Source organism: Calypte anna, chromosome 15 (genome assembly GCF_003957555.1).
Source record: "Calypte anna isolate BGI_N300 chromosome 15, bCalAnn1_v1.p, whole genome shotgun sequence".
Classification (NCBI taxonomy): domain Eukaryota; kingdom Metazoa; phylum Chordata; class Aves; order Apodiformes; family Trochilidae; genus Calypte; species Calypte anna.
Window position 1 is genome coordinate 266,864 of NC_044261.1, and position 27,895 is coordinate 294,758.

The window sequence follows — 27,895 nt, forward strand, 5'->3', positions numbered from 1 at the left end:
AATACAGATTAAAGTATCTCCCTTTGTGCCTAGTATCTCTCTGCAGCTACAAGTGAATTTCTATGCTTATCTTCATGGTCTGATGCCAAGTATTTTCTCTTGAAGCATTTTTGCAATTCATGTCAAAAAATGATGGTTGCATTTGGCCATCTCTTCCCCAGTTGGTGAAGGACTAACCCAAGGGGCCCAAGACACTTTTCCATCACCTCTGAACAGATGGGTGACAGTTCAAGCAAACTAATGTGGTCAAAGGGTGAGAAGAGCACAGCTTTGTTCTCTGTTATGCTATTTGGTTTTGTTCTGGGTATCTCCTGGTAAACATTTGTTCACTTTTTTTCTCCTTTCTTGGCAGTAAAGAGGCTGACTAAAACATTTAGAACTGTGAAGGCTTCATCTCCCATCCATCTACGAACCTCATTTTTGTCTGTTGAGGAATGCACAAAGAGAAAATATATTTGGTAGGTGATGGTTTTGAAGTCTGAGTCAGAACCTTTCTTTCCTGGGCCATCCTTTTTAATTACCTCTGGCAGATGATGGAAACAAACCAGGAGGTGCTGCATGGGGTCTCATACTAGGTTCCTCTTTTCCCAAGAGCAACCTTAATTTTTTTAGATTAAATTCCAGGAACTTGCTTGGTCAGGACTTGTGACAAAGAGCAGCCAGTGGACATCGTGTCCAGGGTGAAACTCCATTTGTGGACTTTCCAGAGAATGCCAGCAATGGATGTTTCAATAACCTGTGCCCTAACCTTTACTATGAATTTTACTTCTCTGGCTGCTGTTTGCCTTTCTATTGTCTCCAAGCCCAGAAACTCCTTTTCTTATCCATCCTCAAGTGTAGTGTGAAGCCACAGTGTGGGTCTGGGTTGGGTCAGCATCCCCAGCACTCCTTCTCCTTTGTCAGTTTGTCCATATTGAGAGAGTTAATGACAGTGAGCACAGGACTTCTCACTAGCACGAGCATCTTTCATCCACCACTTCTGCTGCAGACACAGCTCTCAAGTTGTTTGTGTGCACTGACTTTTCTTGTTCCTCACAGTGAAGTCTTTTCAGGGTGCTTAAGCTTTGGGGCTGTGCTGTGGCATCCTGTCTGCTCACTAGGTACTCCTAAATGACCTTGGATACCAAAGATTTTTCCATCTCTTGTCTAGTATTTGCCAAAATAATCTCCAGTGCCACTAGAAATGTTGATTTAAGAAGGGTAAGAGGGATGAGATGGAAAAATAAGAAGAGGAACTTTATGATAGGTATTAGATTCATGTCTTAGTAGGTACACTGATACATACAAGAGATATTTAAAAGAATTCTTTGGCCAAAAGAGAAATTTTAAGCCAAAGTATGGATTTCCCACCAAGCTCCTCTTCTCCTTTCCAGATAATGACTCCCTGCCCTTGTAGTCTTGAAGTGCATGTCTTTGCGTAGTTTACTGCTAAGTTTCATCATCCTGTTCTTGTTGCTGTGATACACAAGGTTTTCCAATCTTTCCTCTAAAATGATCCCATCTCTGCATCAGCAGTTCTTAACTAGCACATCTTGGGTAGCACTCAAGTTCCTTTTGCTAAAGTCACCACTAAAACTTTTTTAATAAGGTTTGTCCTCTTGATGAAGAAGATTAAGAAGAATCTTGATTAAAAAGAATCTCATCAAATAATGACTTGTCTAGGTGGTCAGCTGAACTGAAATTTCCTTCCCTACCTACCTCCAGGAGGGACATCGTGTTCGGTAGATGGAGCCAGGAGTGTGGTGTCCTTGGGACAGCATTGGTTCTACCTGCTGCCGGCTTGGGCGCCTCTTGGTGTTTCCAGGGGAGATATTTAGCTAACTCCATCTTTTTCAGTTTCTGAAGCAAAAGGACACTTTCACAGTGGCTGTTTTTTGCAGTTTCTAAGTTACTTAGATTTGTGTCCAGTCCAGTCCTACACCTTGTAATTACTTTGGTTTTTATCTGCAGAAATCTGGTCTTCCCTGTGAGGGTGGCCCAGTGTGGAGAACCAGGGGAGAGGACCACGGCACCAGTGCTGAGGGCCCAGCTGCAGGAAGGTCCTGGCATGGCAAGGTGTTACAGAAGGGTTAGTGTGGAGGAATGTGTTTACTGAGTTCATTTCTGTTATTTTCCAGGAATCATTCACCAGATGAAAGGCGACTATGACGCTGCACTGCGCCTGCATAAGACACATCTGTCCATAGCTCAGGAGCTGAGTGACTACGCAGCCCAGGGCCGGGCCTATGGCAACATGGGCAATGCTTACAATGCCCTCGGCATGTATGACCAGGCTGTCAAGTACCATCGGCAGGAGCTGCAGATTTCCATGGAAGTGAATGACCGTGCCTCCCAAGCATCCACACATGGCAACTTGGCAGTTGCTTACCAAGCACTGGGTGCCCATGACCGTGCCCTGCAGCACTACCAAAATCATCTCAACATTGCCCGTGAGCTGCGAGACATCCAGAGTGAAGCACGGGCCCTCAGCAATTTGGGCAACTTCCACTGCTCACGAGGAGAGTTTGTGCAGGCAGCTCCTTACTATGAGCAGTACTTGCACTTGTCCCCAGAGCTGCAGGACATGGAAGGGGAGGGAAAGGTTTGCCATAACCTTGGCTATGCCCATTACTGCCTTGGGAACTATGAGGAAGCTGTTAAGTACTATGAGCAGGACCTTGCCTTAGCAAAGGATCTTCATGACAAGCTGAGTCAAGCCAAAGCTTATTGCAACCTTGGCCTGGCCTTCAAAGCCTTGATGGACTTCAGCAAAGCAGAGGAGTGTCAGAAGTACCTGTTGTCCCTGGCTCAGTCTCTGAACAATTCCCAGGCCAAATTCCGAGCTCTGGGGAACTTAGGGGATATTTTCATCTGTAAAAAAGATGTAAATGGTGCAATAAAATTTTATGAGCAGCAATTGAGCTTAGCCCATCATGTTAAAGACAGGAGACTGGAAGCTAGTGCCTATGCAGCCTTGGGCTCTGCGTACAGAATGATTCAGAAGTGTGACAAGGCTTTAGGTTACCACACACAGGAGCTGGAGGTATATCAGGAGCTGGGAGATATGCCAGGTGAATGCAGAGCACATGGTCACCTTGCTGCGGTGTATATGTCACTTGGAAAGTACACCATGGCATTCAAGTGTTATGAAGAACAGCTGGAACTTGGGCAGAAGTTGAAGGACCCCAGCATAGAAGCCCAAGTCTATGGTAACATGGGCATTACCAAGATGAACATGAATGTCATGGAGGAAGCTATTGGCTACTTTGAACAGCAGCTGGCCATGCTGCAGCAGCTCAGTGGAAATGAAGCCGTGTTAGATCGTGGCCGAGCATATGGGAACCTGGGAGATTGTTATGAGGCTCTGGGAGATTTTGAGGAAGCTATAAAGTATTACGAACAGTACCTGTCTGTGGCTCAAAGCCTGAACCGTATGCAAGATCAGGCAAAGGCCTACCGGGGCTTGGGCAACGGGCACAGGTGAGGAGCACTGCATTGTGTTCTTGTGACAGACAAGTGCACAAGGGTGCATTGTGTTACTGGGGTGTTCATGTGGCCACTGTACTGGGGATGTGGCATAGGAATGAGTCACAGTCCTCTGGGAGCTGAGAGCTGTGCTACCAGCTCAAGCTCTGCCCTGAGATTAAGGTAAGTTTATAGGGTGGCAGAAGAAGGTTAATTCAGAGGTGCCAGTGATGTCTCCTGAAGGGAGCATTTCTCTCTGCCTGAAAGGTTCAAGCTGGCCTCAAACAAAACATCTTTTTTTGAGAAAATACTGACAAAATCAATGGTGTTGGTTTCTTCCCTCGTAGGGCTATGGGAAGTTTGCAGCAGGCTCTGGTGTGCTTTGAGAAGAGGCTTGTGGTGGCACATGAGCTGGGGGAAGCGTTTAACAAAGCCCAAGCCTATGGGGAGCTGGGGAGTCTGCACAGCCAGCTGGGGAACTATGAACAAGCCATCTCCTGCCTGGAGCGCCAGCTGAACATCGCTCGAGAGATGAAAGATCGGGCTCTGGAGAGCGATGCTGCCTGTGGCCTCGGCGGGGTCTACCAGCAGATGGGAGAATATGACACAGCCCTGCAGTACCACCAGCTGGACCTGCAGATTGCAGAGGAGACCAACAACCCCACCTGCCAGGGCCGTGCCTACGGGAACCTGGGGCTGACCTACGAGTCCTTGGGCACCTATGAGAGGGCAGTGGTTTATCAGGAGCAGCATCTCAGCATTGCAGCACAAATGAACGACCTTGTAGCCAAAACTGTGTCCTACAGCAGTCTGGGGAGGACTCACCATGCCTTGCAGAACTACTCTCAGGCTGTGATGTACCTTCAGGAAGGTAAGAGGCTGAATTTACAGCACAGCATGTAGTAATAGGTGCTGGGGGATAGGTGGAGGCCTGAAAACACAGAGACAAGTAAGGTGCTGTAAGCCTGGCACTAAGAGGATGTTTTTGACAGTGTCCTTTGACACAAAAGCTCTCGAAAATAACATTGCATACCAGGAATGAATTTTGGGAAAACCACATCAGGTCTGATGGATCTGTCTGAGCCTGAGAGCTGGCCTCAAGCTGATATGTGCCTTGCTGATAGCCATCTGGCTTTCCCTTCTGCATACAAGTGCAAGTGAGAGCAGATGGGTGAGTATCCTCTAGACTGTGAGTGAAAACAAGTTGGGTTTGAAAGAGAGGTGAGGGGGTTCAGTCCTTGGTCTCCAGAAGCTGTCTGCTGCACAGCACTGGCTAGTGAGTTGTGCTGCTGCAAGGGATCCCAGCATGCCAGCAGCATCAGTTCAAGGTGATGGCGCTCTGATGGAGATGAGCAGTAATGTATGAAGCTGGAAGCTAAAGGATTAATTACATTGGTTAGTCTGGTTTTCCTGAAACTGACTTTGGCAGGATTCCAGTAGGCTGAAGAAATTTAATGAAGTTGGGAGAAATTAAACACAACTTCTCCTGGTGTGACACAACATTCATGGAAAGTCTACCAGGTTGTGCCCAGGGCCCCTGCTCCCTGTGTCTTTAAGGAATTCACTGTGGGGAACTGAGGTACCTAAGAGGAGACATCCCTGTTGTCAGGAGGGCCCACAGAGGTGAGAGGTTTGGAGTGTTGAGAAGGGGGCATGCCAGGGAAGGTGCTGCTGAAATGAAATGAGATCCAGATTGTTCACACCAGGACCTTGCCCTCTGCTTTGCCTTGGTACATAAAGCTTGCCAGAAGGCTGGGGAGAGCTGGTGGGAAATGAGCCAGTAATGTGGTAAGAGGGATCTTTTCTGGCAGTTTGGCACTCAGTGTTGATTTTGTTTGTGTGGTTTTTAAGGTTCAAAAGCCCAACTTCCTGATAGGGACTCACTGAGTGTGTCAGGGGACTGTACTGTCACCTCACTGAGGAAGGCCTCAGTCCAAGGATGGGTTTGTCTTGCTGGGGCACCTCTCAGGCTGGAGTTGACCTGGGTGTCAGCAGCAGTGGCCTGGCACTGCCCAGCCTGGTGTCCCAGGTTTGGTGTCCCACCATGCAGCAGCTCTGTGGCTCTCTGCCTGCCCCACGGAGCTCAGGGCCCACCTGAGCTGACAGCCCACAGAAGTGCTACCCACTGACTGCCAAAGCCCCTTCTCCCCTTTGGCTCTCTCTCACTCCGATTCCTTTCCAGGACTGAGGCTGGCAGAGCAGCTGGGACGCAGAGAAGATGAAGCCAAAATCCGCCATGGCCTCGGCCTTTCCCTCTGGGCAAGTGGGAACCTGGAGGAGTCTCAGCACCAGGTACACCGTGATCTCATGCTGGGCTTGTGTCTTCTGAGCCATTTGGGTCATTCCTGTCCTCAGGGGAGGACTTGTCTGGTGTGCCCTGGGGAGGGTGTGCAGTGCACTGAGTTGGCTCAGGCCTGTGTGCTGCCTTGCTCCATCCAAGGTCACCTCCCATCTGCTGGGGTTGCTGCCATCCTGAGAGGCTGCCTGTGCCAAACCACCCCTGCCTGAGGCTCTGACAGCCCTAGATCCTCCTGCTCTCCCAGCCAGTGCTTGGTGCTGTGTCTGTAAGGAATTCACTCTGTCTATTTTCCTTCCCAGCTGTACCGGGCCTCAGCACTCTTTGAAACCATCCGACACGAGGTGCAGCTGAGCACAGATTACAAGCTGTCACTCTTCGATCTGCAGACATCCTCCTACCAGGCCCTGCAGCGAGTCCTTGTCAGTCTTGGTAAGAGATGCCATAATATGGCATGAGGGTCTCCTGCTTTGGGAATCAGCCACGTTTGGTTAGAAGTTTGGATCTTCTTTCTTGCTTCCTTCATTCATTTGTCTTTTTGTGGCTTGGTTTCCCATACATTGTGTTATTGCCTGCAGCCAAGATGATCTATGGGATTGTGTTCCAGCGCAGAGACTACTATTTCCAGAAATAAGTGCCATGACCCTGCTTCCCCGGGTTTTAGTTGGAGTGGGATCACAGCTGTTCTTATTCTGCAACATTGCCCTGCAGACCATGTTGGTGCCAGGTCTGAGAGATGGCTTTGTCTTTTCAGGTCATCACGATGAAGCTTTGGCAGTAGCAGAGAGAGGACGAACACGGGCATTTGCTGACCTGCTCGTGGAACGTCAGACTGGGCAGCAGGACTCTGATCCCTATTCTCCAGTGACCATTGACCAGGTCCTGGAGACAGTGAATGGCCAGAGGGGACTTGTTCTCTACTACTCACTGGCTGCAGGTTATCTGTACAGCTGGCTGTTGGCTCCTGGGGCAGGTGAGGTCCTTTTTGGAGATGAGAGCCTATGAACAAGCCATACAAAAGGAGAATTGCACCATTTGTAGCTAAGAATGAATCTGGGACAAGAGTGAACATACAAGCAAATTATTTCCATCTAGTACCTTAGAGGTGAATAGACCAAAAATTGTGGCTTAGCCACAGCAATAATGACAAAGAAATGCTTATTCAGGCCTTTGATGTTCACCTAGAAATGGAAATGTTTCACATGTTTAATATTTCCATTTTTTAGCCTCCAATCCATATACATTTCCCACAGGGCAAGGCAGAGCAATAATGAGATTCTGAGTGTGTTGGCTCTGTGAGAATCTTCACTACAGAAGAATCCCTACTTTAATTATATTTCTGTGCTTTATCCTTCCAAAAGCTTTTGACATTCATTCACTGAAGTGGATTCAGGAAACAGAAGGGCGTCCCTGCTTCCTGATAATGCCATTGAACTGCTCGATCCTCTGAATTCTCCTCATATAAATGTGGAAACACTTATCACAGAGGAGCAAGGAGGATTAATTTGAAGAGGATTGCTTTTCGCAGACAGCTGTTGTTCATTATCTAATAAAATGATGACTGTAAATTTTCAGAAGTTTTTTCTGGATATAATTTAATAATTGCAGCCCTTCACAGTGACAAAGCTAAAGAGATAAAAAAGCCCTATTTAGATTGCAACAAAAATGCTTTGGGAAGGGAAACAAACATTTACATGTGCCTTAATTCAGATGGGATGACAGTGATTGTGAGATATAATTTTGGGGGGTGTTTTGTACTGTTGCTTTTGTAGGATGGTGTTGTCCTGCTATGCACCCAATCACTGATTTGCTCTTTAGACCTGTAGTTTGCACAATAAAGTACAATCTTACTGAAATTTTTGTGGATTGGAAGGGTAGGGTTTGCCAATAGGCATCATGATCAGTCTCAGCTCTGCAGTTACTCCAGCCCAGCTACAGGGACCCTGTGTTTCATTAGTGCTGATGGACAGAATAGCTTCAGTGACAAACTAGGATCCTCATTATCCACTTAGATTGTACCCTTAGAGCTTTTTCAGTGCTTCTGCATCTGCTGCTCTTACTGCAGAAGGAGTAGCTTTATTCTTTATTCCTCCACGCTTCTTAACTGGTTTAATAATTAATGCTGTCAAGGCAAACAGAGCACCCAGAGCAGCCATTTACTGTTCATCACAGGCTGTAGAGTTAATTATATCAGGAAGGATATGCCAATCTGAATGGAGGGAGGTTTTATCTGCAGTAATAAGTTGAGTTCTTAAGAAAACAGTGAGTGTTCTTTATTTGGTTTACCCATTGTGAGATGCTATCTTTTAGTATTTTTTGTGCATTAATCTATCTTTTTCTTTCTTTGTATATAATGTATTTTCATTCATATAAGTGAAAGAAAAAGTCTTTGTATGATTTGAAGAAGTTCTGCTGTAGTAATAACATTTTTGTTCAGCATTTGAGCCTTGTATGTTCAATTTGTTCAGAGGCTATAAGAAGGTATTTTTAATGTGCATCAATTGAAATGCCAATTACCTTTGTAGGTGCTTGCATTAAAGTTCTGGTTTATAATTTATATGGGACTGCTGCAATAGCAGATGCATTCTGAGCATCACATAAAAGCACTGCTCTGCCTTTATACCTTTGAGCCATCATCTGCAAAGCACATAACCACATTTTAAAAGCAAGACTGTGCTGTGAGCACAGTGAGAAACGCTTTGCCCCAGTTGCCCCAGTTGTACTGGAAATACCAAACTCTAGGATCTGTGCTGCCTTCCTAGACAGCTGCTGGCAGAAATAACCTTCTGCCCTGCAGAAATAACCTTCTGATTTGGGTGTCTTACAGGGATTCTGAAATTCCATGAGTATTATCTGGGTGACAGCCTGACAGATAATGCTGGGGAATTCCATGAAGCCAACAGCGTGACCCTGCAGACAACAAATTCTGCACTGGAACAGCACATCTCAAGTGTGCGGGAGGCTCTGGGTGTGGACTCCTACTACACCCGGTAAGTTGAGGAGGGGAAGTTTAACATCCTGGTTCCCACTCTCCCACTAGAGAGCAATTTATAACAGTCTGGGATGAGCTAGTTGTCCAAGAAGACTGGGAACTGAGAGAGTGCAGGCAAATTTTTGCAGCAACAAAAAAAATGCTTTATTTTTGTACTCATGTATTTTTTGTACTCATGGATATTTTTCTGCCAAGTGACTCTCTATGCACATGCAAATAAGGCTTGAACTCGTAGGCTGGGTAGTGCTTCTGTAGATGGGATGAGGAGGCAGATGCCATGTCTGACTGTATATGGGCAGATTCCATCCTACTTAGTTACCAGTGTAATTAATTCCCTTTGAAAAGTTTACTTACAAAAAACTGCAAATACTGTAGGAATTTCACCCTCCACCTCCCAAATCTGTTCTCTTGTGGCTATAGCTGAATAAATAATTTACAGTGAATTAATCCATCTGATTAATTTCAGCAAAGAGGGAGGAACTTTACTCCTATCCATTACTTATACATGTCTCACAGCTATGTTCCACATTTTTTTTTTATCCTAAAGATTTATCACAAGTCAGGCTTTTTTGCTTATTTATACTCAGTCTTATGATCTCTTATGATCAGTATGAGTATTTTTCATGTTGATATTTACAAGTGGTCTTTCTCTGTATACTTCTGTCTGAAAGGCAGAGTTGGGGATGCCTCTGTCCTAATTCCTTGTTAATGAGCACAAGACATGGTAAAGGATGTGGCAACAGTTTAGCTTGCTGTTTTAAGTAAAGCTTGCTAGGCAGCCATAAATTGCTTTACTTTGGTTGTGTTAGCAACACACTGGCAGTTTGCAGGTCTGGTTTACTACTAGTGCAAAGAGGACCTAGAAGTGTGTGTTGGCTGATTTGTTAACAGCCCCCAAAACTGGTGTAAGTGGAGGCACTGGCTCTTTTAAATTATAATGTGTGTTAGTTTTTTAAACCATTTTGCATTTTTCTGCAGCACTGAGATGTGTGAGTAAAACACTTTTGAGTCCCTGAGGCTGTGGACAAATGTCCTTTTCCTTGCCCAACTTTGATGGTGAAAGCACTGGTGGTGCTGCTGTTAGCAGCCTGGATCAGAGGCCACCACCCTGCAGGGGCAGTGCATCTTTGAAACTGGTGTTCCTAGGGGATGATATTGACCAAGAAAAAGGAGATGATGACAGTCATACAGTCTTCAAGGAGGGGAGCAATGTCTGTGTGTTCTGTGTGGTTTTGCAACTAGGAGATACTGGCATGGAAACTGAGGTTTAATTTCTCTCTTCAGTGTTTTTTTCCCTTGAGGTAGCTGTATAGTGATTTTATTCTTTCTGCAGGTTGTTCTGCTATCTATAAACATCCTTGTAACCACAAACACCTATTATCCTTAAGTGACGATGAAAGATACAGAATGATTTGAAAAAAATGTGATCAGGAGGAGGTGATGTAATCCAGAGAAAATTTGACTTTAGCATTTGGTTGATATTGTGTATGAAAAACCTTTTCTCTCAGGACGGCTGAACATTTGTCACAAAGCTGTTGCTCTGTCTTGCAACAATGACTCCTTCACCTGCTCTTCCCCCACAGAGCCTGTGCCAGTAGTGAGACTGAGAGTGAAGCTGGCGATATCATGGACCAGCAGTTTGAGGAGGTGAATAACAAGCTGAACTCAACGACTGATCCAACTGGTTTCCTGAGAATGGTCAGCAGGAACAATGTCCTGAATAGGTGAGAATATAGCACTGCACTGTGGGGTTTAGCAAGCACAAAGAGGCATCTTCGTGATGGGCTTCTTTCTAAGTTGCAAGTGTAGAGTGCAGCTGGTGCCATTACTTGTGGTTTCCCTATTGCCCCGAGTTGTGGGGGCGCACAGAAGCAAAATATCCTTTAGGGCTGCAGAATCCATCCATTCTTCACACCATGTATGTATGGGGAACACTGGGCACCTATCTTAGGACTAAGGTTGGTATGTTAGTGCTGTGTAACACTCTCCTTCTGAGCAGAGAGGTCTGTAGGAATTTGACTTGTCTGTTTGTGTTCATGTGGTGCAGTGAGAATTTCTCCCTGATTCAGGGGAGCTCTGCTCTTTCTCCTTATGGGACTGAGAATCCATTGCCATGTAGTGTTGCATGCATCCAGCCTGGGAGCTTTGAATGCTTGGTGGCTTTCCACAGAGTGGTCTGTTGGGGGTTAGTTTTGTTCTACGGACTCAAGTGTTGGATGTGAAGGACAAAGCAGCCTAGCCCTACTGGGTCCTGGAAGGACATGGGGTCCTATTGCTTCCTTCTTTAGAAACAGAAATTTTCAGTAGGAAGAAGGCAGGACAAGAACTGAAAGCATCCTTGTGCCTTGTGTAGGAGGGAGGACACCAGGCACAGGCAAAGACCTATATAGACCTATGTATTTCACTTTAGAACTCAGTAGCTTGGTTTGAGAGATGTGGAAGGTAGGATCTTCACTGTGTTTCTAGGTGAATTTGAAAGCTTAAGCTGATAATCAGCAAGGACTTGTGAGCAATTGTTAACTATGTGCTGAGGGGCAGACACTTTGACTTTGCTCTTCTCCTGACCAAATGCTGTTTGGAATATCTGAACAGTTTCTGTGGAACTCTGTTTTGTCCCTATTATCTGTGAGTTTGGAGCTTGGACCTATCTGCTACACAGTTATTAGAGAAATACTGGTTTCTGGTGATCTTAACTGTTGTACTAAATAGTGAGGAATATACTGCGTTTCCAGAGTTACAGGGCTGTGTGCTAGCAGTGCAGTCTCCACTCGTTTTCTGCCTCTTAAAACTTGATCAGATCTCAGTCTTCCACATTATTGTGCTGATTAGGGCAAGCATTCAAAATGAAAATTGAAGACAGAATTTTTCCAGTGTTATCACTCCCCCAGTGGAGAGGGGCTGCATGACGCAACCCAGAACTAGATCTGTGCTCCGGCATGGTTTGTGAGCACTGGATGCCCAGGCCTTTCTCAGCTGGAAGAGAAATGCTTCCAGCCTGCAGTGTCATGAGCCATCACTAGAGCTTGTGAGCTGTAACAGCATCCTTCTGAAACTGTGAGCTGCCTGTTGGCACCAACAACTTGCTGGTTTTCTTTCCAGAACCCACATGTGTATCTGTTCAAGCTGCTGCATTGATAATGAACTCTTGAGTACCTGTTGGGATTAAACAGGCAGATCCACAGGATTGCTCAGATGTTTTATTAGTTCATCAGGAGAATGTCCATCTGATTACAGGTGGAAAATATGATCCAGTTCTGCTCCAGGGAATGCTAAACCTCAGAAGACCTGCAGAGGCCAGGCCTTCAGCATCTTTTTTTCCTCCTCTGTAGGAGCCAAGTGCATTACTTGGCTTACTGATCTTACCTCAGATTCCTTGTCAGGTAACTATTTTGGAGCCTTTAGGAGAAGCTCAGGGATGTGGCACCTTGGGCACTTAATGAAAGCACCCTCTCAGGAGCATCAAGAGGAGCACTAGAAGCAGCCATGTCTTTCATGCTCTCACCATGAGCACTGAGAATGACAAAAAGAATGACAAGAAATTGCTGCATGGCTTGCCTGCCTGCCCATCTTTGGCCTTCAGATGTGATTGTTCCAGGGGGTTCTGGTGGCAGAGGTAGCATTTCTGTGCAGTGGTCTAGAGCTCTAACAGGGATCTGTGAGCTCTTAGACTCTGGTTAAGCAACAGCATGGAATAGTTAGCCAGAGCACAAACTGTGATCTTGTGGCTCCAGACTCCATCTCACCTCCTCTGTGCAGTGGCTTTTCTGCCAGCTGGTACTGGAGTGAGTTCATGTAGCTGTAGGTCAATGCTGAGTGGATTTTTGCTGATCTAGTGCTTCAGAGCACTAGGTAAAACTGGGGCCCACAAGCAGTGATTGAAGGCATGGCATCTGTTTTCTTTGGCTTCTGCACTGCAGGGTACAAAGAGGAGTAGGGCCTGCTTGGAGCTGAGAATAAGAGCTTGTCTTCCCTACTGCCAAGGCAGGCCCTGCATTCCTCATGTGGGGCCTGAATGCATGTTCACATCTTGTGCTTGAATGTTGGAAATCCTCAAGGGAGTTTGCATGGCTTGGGGCCAGTGCAAGTTCCCTCACGCACAGGAACTGCACATGCTGTTGGGGTCTCATGTTAGAAAATGAGGCCCTGTGGATGCTGGGACTGTTTGGAGTCATCCAGTCGCTGTGTCTAGCAACAGCTTGGTGACTGGAAAGAAGCCCTAGGTCTGAGATGGGTGCCCTCAGACTGCTGTGCCCAGGTAACCTGGCTTTTAAGCAGAGAATAGTACGATTTGTGGACCAACTCGAAGGCAGGAGGGCTCTGCAGAGGGACCTGGACAGACTAGAGAGCTGGGCCGATTCCAATGGGATGAGGTTCAACAAGGCCAAGTGCCGGGTCCTGCACTTTGGCCACAACAACCCCATGCAGCGCTACAGGCTGGGGACAGAGTGGCTGGAGAGCAGCCAGACAGAGAGGGACCTGGGAGTCTGCATCGACAAGAAACTGAACATGAGCCAGCAGTGTGCCCAGGTGGCCAAGAAAGCCAATGGCATCCTGGCCTGGATCAAAAACAGCGTCACCAGCAGGTCCAGGGAGGTGATTCTGCCCCTGTACTCAGCGCTGGTAAGGCCACACCTCGAGTACTGTGTCCAGTTCTGGGCCCCTCAGTTTAAGAAGGATGTAGAGGTCTTGGAACAGGTCCAAAGGAGGGCAACCAGGCTGGTGAAGGGACTCGAGCACAGGCCCTATGAGGAGAGGCTGAGAGAGCTGGGACTGTTCAGCCTGAAGAAGAGGAGGCTCAGGGGAGACCTCATTGCTGTCTACAACTACCTGAAAGGAGGCTGTAGCGAGGTGGGAACTGGACTCTTTTCACAGACGACCTTCAACAAGACAAGAGGACACAGTCTTAAGTTGTGCCAGGGGAGGTTTAGGTTAGATATTAGAAAGAATTTCTTCACGGAGAGGGTGATCAGGCTATGGAATGGACTGCCCGGTGAGGTGGGAGATTCTCCGTCCCTGGAGACATTTAAAAAAAGACTGGATGTGGCACTCAGTGCCATGGTCTAGCAACTGCTCCGGTGGGTCAAGGGTTGGACTAGATGATCTCTGAGGTCCCTTCCAACCCAGCTAATTCTATGATTCTATGATTTTTTGGCAGTTCTGCTTAAAAAAGCAAAAATGTAGAAGTTTGGCTGTTAACTTAAGAAACCTGTGAGATGGACTGTGGAGGAGAAAGGGACACTGCAGAGATCTAGGCAATATCTGTCTAAGCTGTGGGTGCCACCAATACAGCTCCCAGGACAGTCCCAGTTGCTCATGTCTTATGCAGCTTCAGTTTTCTCTGCTCCCTAGGGCTCTTAAACTTCTGTTGGATTTCCAGATTAAAGTCTGAATTCCTTCCTGTTCGTCATCTTTTGCTCTAGCAGGGGACTTGATCACTGCCCGTATCTGAACATAGCTTCCCCACTTCTGCTTTGGCCTTTCCACCATTATGAGCATATCTGTGTACTTGCAGAAGACATGAGAATCAGCCCTGAAGCTGCTCAAAGGGTAAAATATAGCTCTAGCTCCTTGAGGGCCATTTTTGCAATGCAGCATGGTGCAAATTTGTAAATGGCAAATTGAGGAGTAAGGAGCACTGTAACACGATGGGAATTCACATCTGCCAAGACCATTCCTATCTCCCAGCTCCCCTTAAAAATGCGAAGAGCTTTATTTTTCCCAGCAGTCAGCATGCTCAGGGTTAATGGCCAGTGCTACAAGCATAGCTGGAAATTTCCAGACCAAGCTCAGTGCCCCAGCAGGAGTGAAGTCTCTGTGAATCCAGTCAGAGAAACCTATCAGAAGTTGGTTAGAATCCACATGGAACCTCAGCAGCAGTGACAACATGGTGACCGCTGCTTCATCTCAAGTTGCTCAGGGTTCCATCCTGGTGACCATCAGGTGATGTCAGGTCATATGTTCCCTCTCCTCTTGGTGTGGGACTCTGTCTTCATCTTGATTTTGGCCCTCTTGGCTGTATATATGTCATCTCAAAGTGAGGACCAGCTGCTCCCTAATGGATGGAGAGCCAGGAGCAGGAGCAGAGCCTGTGGGTGAGGGGCCATCCCTGCAGGACCCCATCCCACAGCACCCAGGGAAGTGAGCAGGGCAGACCTGGGAATGGCAGCCAGGGTCAGCCCAGAGTCTGGATCATCAGGTGAGTGCCTGGTGATGAGGCTGGTCTGAGGTCTTTGGAAAACAGATAGGAAAGCAGTGGCTGGAGTTTCCTATCTGATTCTCCACCATACAGGGTGCAGCACTGGGGCTGCCCAAGTACAGACCACACTTGCAGAGAATGCTGGGTGGTTTGTGGGTTTTGTACAACCACTGGTGGGTTCTGGAGATAATTGTGGATCCTTTAAAGCAGCCACAGGGAGCTCATATCTGAATGTTTTCTGGAGCCTCCCACAGCTTGGTACTGTGAGTGTGCCAAGGTCCTGAATATGGATTTGGGGCTGCATCTGTAGGATGGGTCTTTCTGAGGAAGGCTTGCAGAATGATGGGCCTGAATGGACACCCATTTTCCTGATACTGCCAGACCAGTTCAGCAACAAATCAGACTCCCAGCCCTCTGGAATGTCTGTATTTGGTCATGAATAGTATTTGACTCATCCAGAGTCCTACCAAGTGCCAAGGCAAGAGCAGCTCTGCGCTGCCTGTGGTGTGAACCCTCCCCCCTGCCCACCCACAGCCACCTTCATCTTCTGCAAGCAGAGCCAGGCCTCAGAAGGCCTGGACTAATCAGTCTGAGCTCCAGGCTTGCATGACACAGTTTTCCTCCCCCTTTCTCGGAGGCTGTTATGGGATCATCTTGGGGACAAAGGGTGGAAGCAGAGCTGATGCTGATCCAAGCATGCAGTCCTGACCCCAGTGTTGATGTTTCCTCTGCTTGCTGCAGGACAGGCTGCCTTACACAAGGGGTTATAAATAAGCAGCAATGCAGAGTCTGAGCAGAGACTTCCTGCTGCAGGAGTCAAGATGACCCCTCCACATGGCCAAAGCAAGGTAGAAATGATTGGTGCACCATCACAGGAGCCAGCACTGGTGCTCTAGGGAAAAGATTCAAAAGTCTTCCTCTTGCCACCATGCAATCACCAGTACCCCAACGCCTGAGAGGCCACCTTGGGAGCTGTTGGTACAGTCTTGGGAGGAAAGGGAACGGGCTGGCCAGGGCTTCAGATCTGCTCTGTCTGTCACAAAAGAGGCTGGCGAGTGCCACCTGCTGGCAAGTAGCCGCTCCTGGGGGAGGTCCGGGCTGCTGTGCTGTGTACCAGGCAGGATAGACTGGGAGGTATGCTTTGAGCACAGGGATCAGGGCACCAGAAATGTGTGGGAGTGGAAAAGCACAGGTTTTATTTCTTGATCTTATTTTAAAATCTGTGCTACATGAAGTGTGGAAAGAGGTGAGCATGGCACAGCGTGCTTGATGCTGTCAGATGCTGCAGTGCAGGCAGGACTGGGGCTGTGCTGGTCCTGCAGTCAGGTTGGCATTACACAGGTCACCCAGGCAGGTTTTCAGCAGCTCTGAGTAGCAGCAGCATGCTCATACTTTCACCAGGACTGGAGAGCATGGATGGCTGGACACTCGGCTTCTGTTTGGATTCTTAAATCACTCCTGTTGGCCATAAATTCCTTGTCAGTAGGGAGCATGGGTGGTAGCATCCATTTTTCTTTAGAGAATAGGTTTTGGACATGATGTGAGCCGGTTCTGGAGACTGCTTGCAGTACCTGAATAGAGAAATAGAGGGGAGGAAAAAGAATTGTGTCTGTTGGTATATGTCAGAAAAGGTCAGGAGCATGTCTGAGGCCTGCGGTTTGTCAGTGGTAGAGGAATTGCATTTGAGTGTAATATTTTTGCTCTCCTTGTCTTTCATTCATGTTGGTTTAATCTGGTAGTACAAAGAGATAGTGTGCCTATTTGAATGTGCATGTATCTGTTATGGGCACATATATAAGTGTGTACATGTGAATATATATGCCTATAGCAAATATGTGGTCAACTATTAATATAAGAATTGAACCAGACAAGAAGTAAAAATAAAGAATAGAGATAAGGCATTTCTTCTGAGTAAATGTTCTTTAAAAAGGGATGTTGCAGACTAGTGTTCTGACAGAGCATGTCAGTTGGGTCACGGATCAGGAACTGTAGCTGCTTTCCTGTTGTGTAAATTGGCAAAGGCACATAGCTCTGAGGAGCAAAACAGCACCATGCTGTGCAGAGACCAAGCATGGAGGGAGCCCCAGTGGTGACTCTGGTTACATTTCAGACCTTGCACTACCATTACTGTTCAATATCTCATTTCCCTCCCGTCCTTTAACACCCACCTGTTAAAACTTTCTGGAAAATTATCCTTTTCAAATGAAATGGTTGTTCGTGGCACCAAACCAAGGAATAACCTTTCGGGGGGGTACATCTGCTGGCTTAGTGAGACCAGAATAGAGCAACTTCATTTCCTCAACAAAGCAATAACTTTTTATATCCACTCCATCTCAGTCTCCTTAGAGTGCGTGTTTGGTGGCTGGTGATGCCAGGACAGCCTGTGCAGAGGTCTGTGAGGATGTCAGAAATGGGCTCCCGGTCACTTCTCACATCTGGCTTTATGGAGCTATTCAGAGGGGTGGCAACAATTGCAGGCCTTGTTGTTTCCCTGTTGCAATATTTCCTTTTGACACTCTGCTAGATCAGTTTGTGCAAAACCCAAGTGCACATCTTCTTGTAATTAAGTAAATGCTTAATGGGTCTCATATTTGCCTGCATACAACTGCTATATATAGGTATGCAGTAAAAACTGTGAACAGCACTTCAGGTACTTGAATTTCTAGAGAAAGTCCATAGCAAAGTAGTGTGCTGTCAGCAGATCTGCTGTCTTGCAGAACAGAGTCCTGCAAGGGTGGACAGAGACTGGCTCATCATCAATATTATGAAATCAGGGCAACCTGTAGTGGTCCTCAGATTTCTGCAATTGATTTCTCACTTGCCTTTTGCCCACAGGAGCTGTCAGAGCATGACCAGTCTGTTCAGCAGTACCGTGTCTCCTGTTAAGGATGGAACATCATCTCTTCCAAGGAGGCAGACTTCCTTCACCAAACCCCCACTCCGTGCACTCTATGACTTACTGATAGGACCTATGGAAGGAGTAAGCTGTTGACACTGGAAAATGTAGAGATTCTCTTACCAAAATTCCCTGTCAGTGTGGGAAAGTGAGAACAGGAAGCTCAGGGATGGTAACTGAAGCATGGTGATTTTCACTTGGTCTTCCCAGATGGTGAGACTGGGTGTGTTGGGAGGTGGAGACAAGGTATATTGCTGTTGGTACCACTTCAGTCAGCTGCCAAAGTATAATGCTTTTGATGAACCTAAGCAGGAACTGTATTCCTAATTCACTAATACTAATCTGCAAACTCAGCAGATACCTAGGGGGTGTAGGTGGGAGGTACATACAGGTATGAAAAGCAGCACTGGGAACCTGTCAGCAACATGGGCCCACGCTGCAATGCCATGCTGGCTGCAGCTTCACAGGCTGGTCCTTGCTGTGTTTCTGTCCCAGGGGTTGGTGCTTTTGCAAGAAAGCAAAAGAAATTTCTGTTTCTGTAATGCATATACAGCTACTATGAGAATAAAAATATGAAACTCTAGGAGTTTTAAAGACAAAAATTCTGGTAGGCACATGTCACTATGGCTTAGATGCTCTGATTGTGTTGCTGATAGCTAAAGCTCCTAGAGCAGCAAGTAAAAGGGAATATGTATTAAAAAAACAACCAAATGGAAAAAACCCAAATTATTTCTGGAAAGCAGCATCTGCCCTTGTGGGAAGCAGCTGCTTGTCAACTCAGGCTCTGCAGAAAGAGGCACAGCTGAAGGGAGGCTGATAAATTTAGCTGGTAGAGCACGTGTGCTGGTTCACCCGAGGCAGTGGGGAGTTCTCCTGTGGGGTTGTAAACAGTGTCAGGACAGAGCAGAGGTGGTTCCCAAGAAGGTTCCTGGGGCTGCTCTGTGTCAGTGGCTGCCCAGCATCTCCACCTGGAGGCTGTGGGGCAGGGTGAGCTGCAGAAACAGCAAGAGGTCAGCAGCTATTTTTAACTCCTTTTAAATGGAAATTTTTATCCTTCAGCAGTTTTGTTCCCACTTCAAATGGCAAGAAGCCTTTAAAAGCACCTCACTGTCTCTCCAACTTTCTACTCTTTGACATTCTCCCTCAGAGCTGACCTATTTTTTTGTGTTTCTTACTGGCTTCAGACTCCCTTTGGAGGAGACTACCAGACTGATCTTTGTTTCTTTAGTAATGTTCATTCATCTTTGCTGCTGCCTGAGAACTGAAGCTTAAGACTGACTGCAAATTCCTGATATTCTTTGATTGCTAGTGAGATGGAATCACTGTGTGTCAGATTAATTGTCAGTTGTCAGTGTATCCCAGTGCAGTCTGGAAGTCTGCTCCAAACAGACCCTGAGCATGGTGGAGAGGAAGAACTGAGTTATGGACCAGGGTGCATTTTTCTGAGCTCAGTATGTAGAACTTCACAGAAGTAGTGATACTCACCCTCAAAATGCAGAATATCCCTTTCTTTTCTGTTGCACTGTCTGATTATCTGACGTGTGCACTTCAGGATTTTTTGATGTTACTTCTGCACCTCTCTTTTTTTGAAAGTTGGTGTTTCCATTAGACATTTGATAGTAGTGGTTCACTGTTGGGAACAAAAGAAGATTTCTCTCTCCCCTGTTAACTGGGGACTCATCTGAAACAATTGTCCTACAAAGCAGGGGTGTTAAGGGGAATAATGTTTGATAAATAACAAAAGAGAAGTAGAACATGGATGTTATTTCCTCATTCTTCTCAAATGTGTCTAGCTAGCACCTCAAAGGTTCTGGTAGTTATTATTTATGAAATGCAAGCCATGTGTTTGAAAAATGTCATTCCTTCACTGCTGTCCTATTAAAGCTCCAGGACTTGCATCAGGAAGAAGTGACTTTTTGAGGTATTGGAAGCAAGTTCAGAAATTCACTTTAAATGAGTCAGGCAATTTCATCTTCATTTGAATTGTCAGACTAGAGCCTGACGGTTGGGAACTGCAGGCTGAAGTACTGAGGGAAAGGGACAAACTGATTCTCTTTTTTTATTATTATTTTTTCCAGGGTTTGATGCATTCCAGTGGACCTGTTGGTCGCCACCGCCAGCTGATACTGGTTCTGGAGGGAGAACTGTACCTCATTCCTTTTGCTCTCCTGAAGGGCAGTTCCTCCAATGAGTACCTCTATGAGCGCTTCAGCCTCATTGCAGTGCCATCAATCCAGTCACTGAACCCCAGCTCCAAGGTCTGACATTGCCTTATAAAACCTCTCTTCATGGAACCTCTCCTGTGGGGTGCAGGTTCCTGTACATATTGGAGTAGCAGCAGCTCTGTCCTTCTGTGCCAGACTTGAGAATAGAAACCACAAATGTACCACTCTCCCAAGCCATTCCCTGTTCTGATGAGCATGTTGAGTGTCACAGCTGTGAAGTAGATTCTAAGGTAGCTCCTGCAGCACAAAATCACAGCCCTGGGCATACCAGGAAGGACAAGGGGAATGGATCATTGAGATATCCTCATCTAAAGGATGGCATGGCCTGGGGTGTGGAGCTACATGGCACAGTGCAGAAATGCAGGTGTTTGTGATCGGTACTGAACTTCCTTGGGAGGCTTGGTCTTACCATGTTCCTGGTATGTTTACCTGCATTTTAGCCTTCTGTGTGGAGAAGGCCACTAATGTCTCATGATGCTGAAGCTGTAAGAGACAGCGTATTTTATTACCAGCACTATAACAAACAGATCTGTGAACCCCATTTTCTCTTTCTCTCTCTGTAGTCCCACACAAGGAAGAACACTCCTGCTTACTCCAGTTCTACCTCAATGGCAGCTGTCATAGGAAATCCCAAGCTCCCTTCAGCAGTTATGGACAGGTGGCTATGGGGACCTATGCCCTCTGCAGAAGAGGAAGCATATATGGTGTCTGAGTTGCTTGGCTGCCAGCCCTTAGTTGGCAGTGCAGCAACAAAAGAGAGGGTCATGAGTGCCCTCACGCAGGCAGAGTGTGTTCATTTTGCAACCCATGTCTCTTGGAAACTGGCTGCTTTGGTCCTGACACCCAACACTGACAGCAATCCATCCAGCAGCAAGAGTTCTTTTGGGAACCCCTACACAATCCCAGAATCCCTTCGGATGCAGGATGATGCCAGTGATGTGGAGAGCATCTCAGACTGCCCTCCTCTTCAGGAGTTTCTGCTTACAGCAGCTGATGTCCTGGATCTGCGGCTTCCTGTCAAATTAGTGATTCTTGGCTCTTACCAAGAATCCAGCAGCAAAGTCACTGCTGATGGAGTAATTGGCTTGACAAGAGCATTCCTGGCTGCTGGGGCTCAGTGTGTCCTAGTGTCACTCTGGCCTGTTCCTGTGTCTGCTTCCAAAATGTTTGTGCATGCCTTCTATTCCTCCCTCTTAAATGGGACAAAAGCCAGTGCTGCCCTTGGAGAAGCAATGAAAACTGTGCAGAGCAGCAAGCAGTTCTCCCATCCATCCAACTGGGCAGGTAGGAAGAATCTGCTTTTTGACAGACAAGATGGGTTTTTATGGAAGCACTTCTACACCAAATTGTTAAGCAAAGAGTGGTGTTAGCGGGGAGTAGCAGGGAGTATGGCTCTGATGTGAACTGTATGTAGCTTGTGGAGTGGGAAACTTGCTAGAGCTTGCTAAAATGAGCACTTAGAGTTTTTCTGGCAGAGTGATTTCAGCCTTGTTGTGTTCAGTGCCAGGACGTGTTAGCTGAATTTAGGTTACAGTCCACAGTGCAATTTGTTCTTTATTTTCCTTCCAAGATTTTTCAAAGCAAAAAGTGTTGTTTTGTTTTTGTTTTAAAAAGTGACTGATTCCTAGGCAGAAAAGAATGATCATGGACACAAGTGCCTGGTACCACTACCATGTAGAGGCTTGCAGCTACTCAGACTGTCTTAGTGCTGCCCCTTCCCTGGTATGTAAGCCAGTTCATTACACACAGTCCCTCATTTTCACCTCCAACTCTTGATGGTGCCTCAGAGCACCAGAGTGAGGATGAGCAGCCACGTACCTCATCGCAAGGGATGAGAAGGGGCAGGCAGAGCCTCTTGTGCTGGTGTTTGAGGAATGTAGCATTTGGATAAGCCAAGGTGGGTTTCTGACCAGGACAGGGAAGGCTCTCAGATTTCTGATTTTTTTTTTTCTGTGGGCACTGTTTAACACCTATTGATTTCTGTGGCTATAAGGAGACATGGAGCATGCTAGGACTGGTTTAGCTGCCATACAGTGATTTTCTGTTCACTTGAACAGGAAAATTATGTTGATGTAATAGAGGAGAACAGTAAGAAGCATCTAGAAGCTTTCTGGAAGTTCATATATGGGGCTGGGCGGAGAGAGAGCAGCTGTTCTGGGAAAAGAATATCACTCTGCAGGGTGCAGTAAACCCTCATTCTCTTAGTCCAAGAAGCCAGAGCATGTCTGTTTCTGTTTTTAACATTTTCCATAACAATGAGATTGAGTATCTCTTATTCTAAATCCTTCAGGTTTCATGCTTATTGGGAGTGATATGAAGCTGAACAGCCCTTCTTCATTAGTAGGACAGGCCCTTACTGAGATTCTGCAGCACCCTGAAAGGGCACGAGATGCTCTACGTGTCCTCCTACATCTGGTAAGAGAAAGGAAACACTACCACATGCTGCAGGCACAGGGGCATTGCAGCCCATGCAGTTTGAGATGGTGTTGCCTGTGGTTATGCATCTGTGAATGATGAATGGGGAAAGAACCAGCCTGATGTATAGCCAATCCCACCTACATATATATACCTTCAGCCCTTCTCCCTCACCACAAGGTAGTTTCTTTTGAAAACTGTGTCGCTGTAAAAAGACTGGAGCACCTGATGGGAGTGTCAGGAGCAAAAGGAGGAGGCAAAGTAAGCCAAGTCTTGTGTTATATTGTGATGAAATCCTCCCTGAGCTGTTGAACTGGGTCTCTGCTTTAAAGATGAGATAGTCAATGGGGTTAATTGTTTCTGCAAGAAAAGAGCTATGAAAATTGCAGTCAAGGAGAGGCAGAGCCCAGTGACTGCTGTCTCTTTGAACACTTGAAAGAGGCACTTCCATATGTCCCAGTAGCCTGTTCTGGGGAGCAGCAGGACTGAAGCCAAACTGCCCCATGGCTAAAATTATCTCATATGACTTTTAATACTTTTATTTCCAATGTGTCTTCTGTGGTACCACAGGAATCTGGTGCATCCATATGATGATGGAAACATGTGAATATTGCTAGTTATCCCAGTTACTGTGTTTTTGCCATATAGCTACAGATTCTTGCCTGGTAATAATAAGTGTGTGCAAGAGACTGTAACCTGAATTGTCTTTTGGGGAGGGATGCAGCTGCCAGGCTTGTAAGAAACCATCACAGTCAAACTTGTACTTAGGTTCCTGTGGCATTACTTTCCCTGGCATCCCAGAGTATATGGATATCACAGTGATGTAACATTTCTAAGTGTTGAGTTACTGGAGCCTCTGTTTTCAAGGGCACTAACACCCTTCTGAGTGATACAGGCCAAGTTCAACTTTGGGTTTGTCTCCACCTGCTCTTCCAGCCTCTTCACTCTGTAAACAGAAGCAGCTGGTAAAAATCTCTTACAAAATAAGCTAACACTCTGTTTTCCCAAAGGTGGAGAAATCACTGCAGCGAATCCAGAATGGGCAGCACAACTCCATGTATACCTCCCAACAAAGCGTGGAGAATAAAGTGGGTGGCATTCCAGGCTGGCAGGCACTGCTCACTGCTGTAGGATTTCGGTTGGACCCTCCAGCCAGTGGCCTCCCAGCAGCAGTCTTCTTCCCAACCTCTGACCCTGGTGACCGGCTGCAGCAGTGCAGCACCACCATACAGTCCCTCCTAGGTAAGAAGCAGGACAGCTATGGGCTGTGTCCCCATCGGTCCAAGCAGACACTGACCTTGTCCTGCCATTAAAGCCTATAAAATGGTGATGTTCTCCTTCAATGAAATAAAACTATTTAACAGGGTAGAGGTTCTAGAAATAAATGGTTATGAAAATTTTGTCATAGATGGGCTTCATTTACTACTGGGTCCAGTATCTGAAAAGCATGATTTGATTATTCTTTTCTCCCAGCTCTCAGTCAGAAAATATATAATCATATGCAAAGTGGGAAAACCTTTTGCTTTGTGGAAATTGCTGCTGTTTCCAGAACTCTTCAGTGATGTGATGGAGAGGTTTTAGGAATTAGCAGGGTTTTTCTGTTCAGGTTTTTACATTTGTAGCAGTCAAGAAACAATCTCTGCTTTTGATGATGTTTTTCAGGTTTGCCTAACCCTGCACTTCAGGCACTTTGTAAACTTATCTCGGCTTCAGAAACAGGAGAGCAGCTTATCAACAGGGTGAGTTGGGGGATTTTCCTCCAGTACCAGTTTCCAAATGGTTCCTTCCAGGTCAGTAATTCAGAAATGCACTGAATGTTTTATGCCCTGGTTTATCAACCCAGAGCTTACTACGTGACTTCAGGATTGAAATGCTAAGTGTGACTGAAAGTGTGTGTCCAGATGAGAAGAATGCAGTTTTGTTACTGGGCTGCATGGCCTTGGGTCTCCCTATCAATGACAGAAATGAAAACATGATACCTACTCTAGTGAGGGAGAAGCAAAATATGGGAAATAAGTGGAGTGGCAGAATCACTAATTGCTATTTGGCCACCCTGTCTAGGGCCCATGTTGGCTGGTCTTTGCCCCCTGTAATGGCCTGAGTCTCAATGTATAGCTGACTCTGGGCAGTGCTAGGTCTGTCAGAAAATTTCCTGAGCCTGTGCTTCTGCCTGTGTGTGTGCTCATAGCTCCTCACAGAAAGAATTCACTGTCTTTAAGAGAAAGGCAGTGCTACTTGTGGCTATGGGACTCCTCCCTGCTCCCCCCCCCCCAGTCTCTGTCACATTCCTCTGTCTCCCCAGTCTTTCTAGCATGCCTAACCTAACCTTTCCCTCTGCCTCCAGCCTGGCTGACTTCCCATTACATGTTCTTATTGTCCTGACTGCTCCTCTAATGAGGATTGTGATCATATGCCTGCTTTAGTAACTGAACACACTGCATATAGTAAATGGGCTTGTACCTCACTTTTTTTCCCTTTCCACATGCGAAAGTGTCCTAGGGACGTACTGTGGTGGGTAGCTGGGATTATCTCTCTGTATCTTCATAGGGCTCCCTTTCTGTCATGTTGAATCTCTGCACAAAATGCAAAATGACAGCCCCAGCTGTGCTGTTGCCCCCTGAGCAGCCTGGTTTGTCCATTAGACTCAGTCTGCTTCGAGGAGCTCTTCTTACAAGCTGCAGTAGTGTGGGAGGTGGTTCTCATGGCCTGTTCTTTGTTGCCTTGGCTCTTTTGCCAGTGCCTGACTGCAGAATAGCAGGGTTATCTTTCCTCGTTGTCACCAGAGGGAGGCCTGGAATGGAAGGGATGTGATGAGTAGAAAACAACGTTCTGGTAGATCAGAATGTGTTAACAGTGTCCAGGAGATAACTTCGTGATTGTCTTATTACCTCAGGCAATTAAATCACCCAAGGAAAAACAGTCGGATGCCCCTATACAGCTAACACAAGACAAGCTTACCATTTCTTCAGCTGCCCCAAGCAATAAGTATTGGCAGGGGTATTACACTGTTTTTGCAAATATTCTTCTATAGCCCAGCCCCCAGGCAGAGTTTCCTTTTGCACAAGAATCTGTCCAGTTACAAGTTTGGGATTTTTAACGTCTGTCTCCCCTCCTATGCAGTTACTTGATTTTCCCCCTCCTTCCTCTCAGCAGTCCAGGTCGTGAGCAGCTCAGGCTCTTCCCAAAAGGGAAGTTTTTCTTTAGCACTGGGGTGTAATGACAGGCAGTTCAGTCGGGGTGGTGCTTGCTTGGTGTTGGGTTCTGTAAGGGAGCAGGTACCCTTGGTGTTAGTGAAGCAGCAAGACAGGGAGCCTGATCATTTGCTCTGTGTAGAATATCATTATTTTTAGTGCAAAACAGAAGGCAGGAACTACAAAAGAGAGAACTTCAGTAAAACCACATGTGCAAGAAAAAGTTGGAGATTTCTGACTGCATGAAGTGCCAGTAGCATATCCTGGAGAAAACAAGAGAAGGGCTGGTTCTGTGTTCATCCTTCTGCCAGAATGTGGGTTGGCCTGAGTATTTGCCTGCAAACTGTCTGAGTTGATTGTATTGAGTGGGACACTTCCAGATTCCAGCTGCCTGTTCCCACACCGTGGGACTCCTGATTCACAGCTCAGGCCATTTCCATTGCTCCCTTCTTTCTCTGGACAGAGCATCTTTCTGTCAGGATGCTCGTTTGCATGTGGATGTGTCACTGCAGAGTTCCCTATCACAGGCACAGCACAGAATAACACGTGTTCTTTCTTTTCTCCTCTCTTCCTTTCTTGTTATCTGCTTCCCGAAGGCTGTTAAAAATATGGTGGGAATGGTGAGTATAACACCCTGGGGAATGACACTGCCGTGCAGAATGAAATGCCTTGGTCCCTGCAGACCCATTTCCCTGCGCTGCTCAGTAGTGTCTTCAAACCGCTTTCATGCTCCATAGTGCTGCTGTGAAAAAGGACTGTGTAAGCTTTTGTGGGTTGTAAAAGAAGAGCAGTCCTGAGGTTAGCTGACTTTCCAGCTTTTTCAGTCATGGAAAGGGTTTCAGTGTAGTTCTGTGTGCAGCCCCAAAGTATCGCTTTCTGTTTTCTTTTGTTTCACAGATTTTTCCTGCTGTGCTTGCTTCTTGTTCAGTTTCCACTGGCCACACCCTCCCTACCCTCACCCTTGTTCTCTCCCCACCTTTGCTGCTGTTCAGCTTTGTCCACTGTTGCTGTCCCCGGACTGTCCCTCTGCCCAGACTTTGTCATCCTTCTGCTCTGTTTGGGAGCAGCAACTGAATACATGGGCATACAGGGCAAAGGGTGTTTGCAGTGTGTTTTCTTAGCTGGGACTGTTGGAAAAGCAGAGATGTGATTTGTAAGGAATGGTTCATGTTTGTATTGTTATCTTCAGCTGCATCAAGTCCTGGTCCAACTCCAGGCAGGCGAGAAGGAGCAAGATTTCTCCTCTGCACCAATCCAGGTTTCCATCAGTGTCCAGCTCTGGAGGCTCCCTGGCTGTCATGAGTTTCTCGCAGCTCTAGGTAAGAAAAAACACTTCTTTCCATTGTCATCTTAAAACTTCTGCTCCTGTCTCATACAATGGCTTGAAGTAGAGAGAGACTCTGAGCTCTGGATTTGTTGGAGAGTGAGACTCTCAGCTCTAGATTTGTTTGTCTGGATGCTGTTTGGTCTTTGCATCTCTGGATGTGATCCCTGGCTGTGCAGGATATGTATGTGTTAACACTCAGTAAAGCCCCAACACCTGCTGAAGAATGTGTGTTAAATAGTAATAAAAACAAAGCAAAAAACTCTGTATTGTAGGTGAAGAGCCATCATTCCAGGACACTGCAGGATCTCCTATCTTTTTCTCCCATTTGAGAATCACACACGAGATTAAGAATCTCCTAAATGAAATCACACATGTTGAAGATGCTAGATCTTTGTGTGAGATGTGATTTTTCTGCTCCACATTCTGCTGCAGGTTTTGACCTCTGTGAAGTTGGCCAAGAGGAGGTGATTCTGAAAACTGGGAAACAAGCTAACAGGAGGACCATGCACTTTGCTCTTCAATCCTTGCTGGCACTTTTTGGTAAAGCTACTTGCAGTAGTTTTTGTTTGTGTTTCATCTGACGATGTGATCAGAATGGCTTCTGTTGAAATCTCAGACTCAGAAGAGTCTTTTGCAGAAAGCAAACGTATATCATCACACATGTGTCATAAAGCCATACATCATACAACAGGTGCAACAAATGTTATTTTTATACAGCAAATAAACACTATTTTGCTGATGCTAGTCCAGCAACTGGAAAATTTATAACACACTATTGGGTTTAGTATATAAAATGATGTTTTATCTAGAATAACTGTACTGAGGCTCCTGCTTGTGCACTTTTTTTCTCACTTAAATAGTATTTATTGGGTTTTTTGAAGCAGCTTAGAGTCTGAGTGCATGTTTTGTAGCT

The 27,895-nt window shown here is 46.3% G+C and overlaps 1 protein-coding gene across 2 annotated transcripts in view; it reads left to right on the forward strand.

Annotated features, from left to right (window-relative positions):
* TTC28 (tetratricopeptide repeat domain 28) overlaps positions 1-27,895 on the forward strand; it is a 109,204-nt gene that overhangs the window by 69,955 nt on the left and 11,354 nt on the right. For both annotated transcript variants that reach the window (XR_003988242.1, XM_030460919.1), the window contains exons 7-21: positions 2,118-3,459; positions 3,792-4,315; positions 5,627-5,736; positions 6,043-6,172; positions 6,495-6,713; positions 8,568-8,730; positions 10,316-10,456; positions 17,764-17,908; positions 19,903-20,082; positions 20,613-21,333; positions 22,340-22,464; positions 23,475-23,706; positions 24,127-24,203; positions 26,845-26,974; positions 27,415-27,522. Coding sequence is in view for 1 of the 2 variants with exons in the window: in XM_030460919.1 (XP_030316779.1) it covers positions 2,118-3,459; positions 3,792-4,315; positions 5,627-5,736; positions 6,043-6,172; positions 6,495-6,713; positions 8,568-8,730; positions 10,316-10,456; positions 17,764-17,908; positions 19,903-20,082; positions 20,613-21,333; positions 22,340-22,464; positions 23,475-23,706; positions 24,127-24,203; positions 26,845-26,974; positions 27,415-27,522 (4,347 nt within the window). In the remaining variant the exon portion in view is untranslated. The remainder of the gene's footprint in view (positions 1-2,117; positions 3,460-3,791; positions 4,316-5,626; positions 5,737-6,042; positions 6,173-6,494; positions 6,714-8,567; positions 8,731-10,315; positions 10,457-17,763; positions 17,909-19,902; positions 20,083-20,612; positions 21,334-22,339; positions 22,465-23,474; positions 23,707-24,126; positions 24,204-26,844; positions 26,975-27,414; positions 27,523-27,895) is intronic.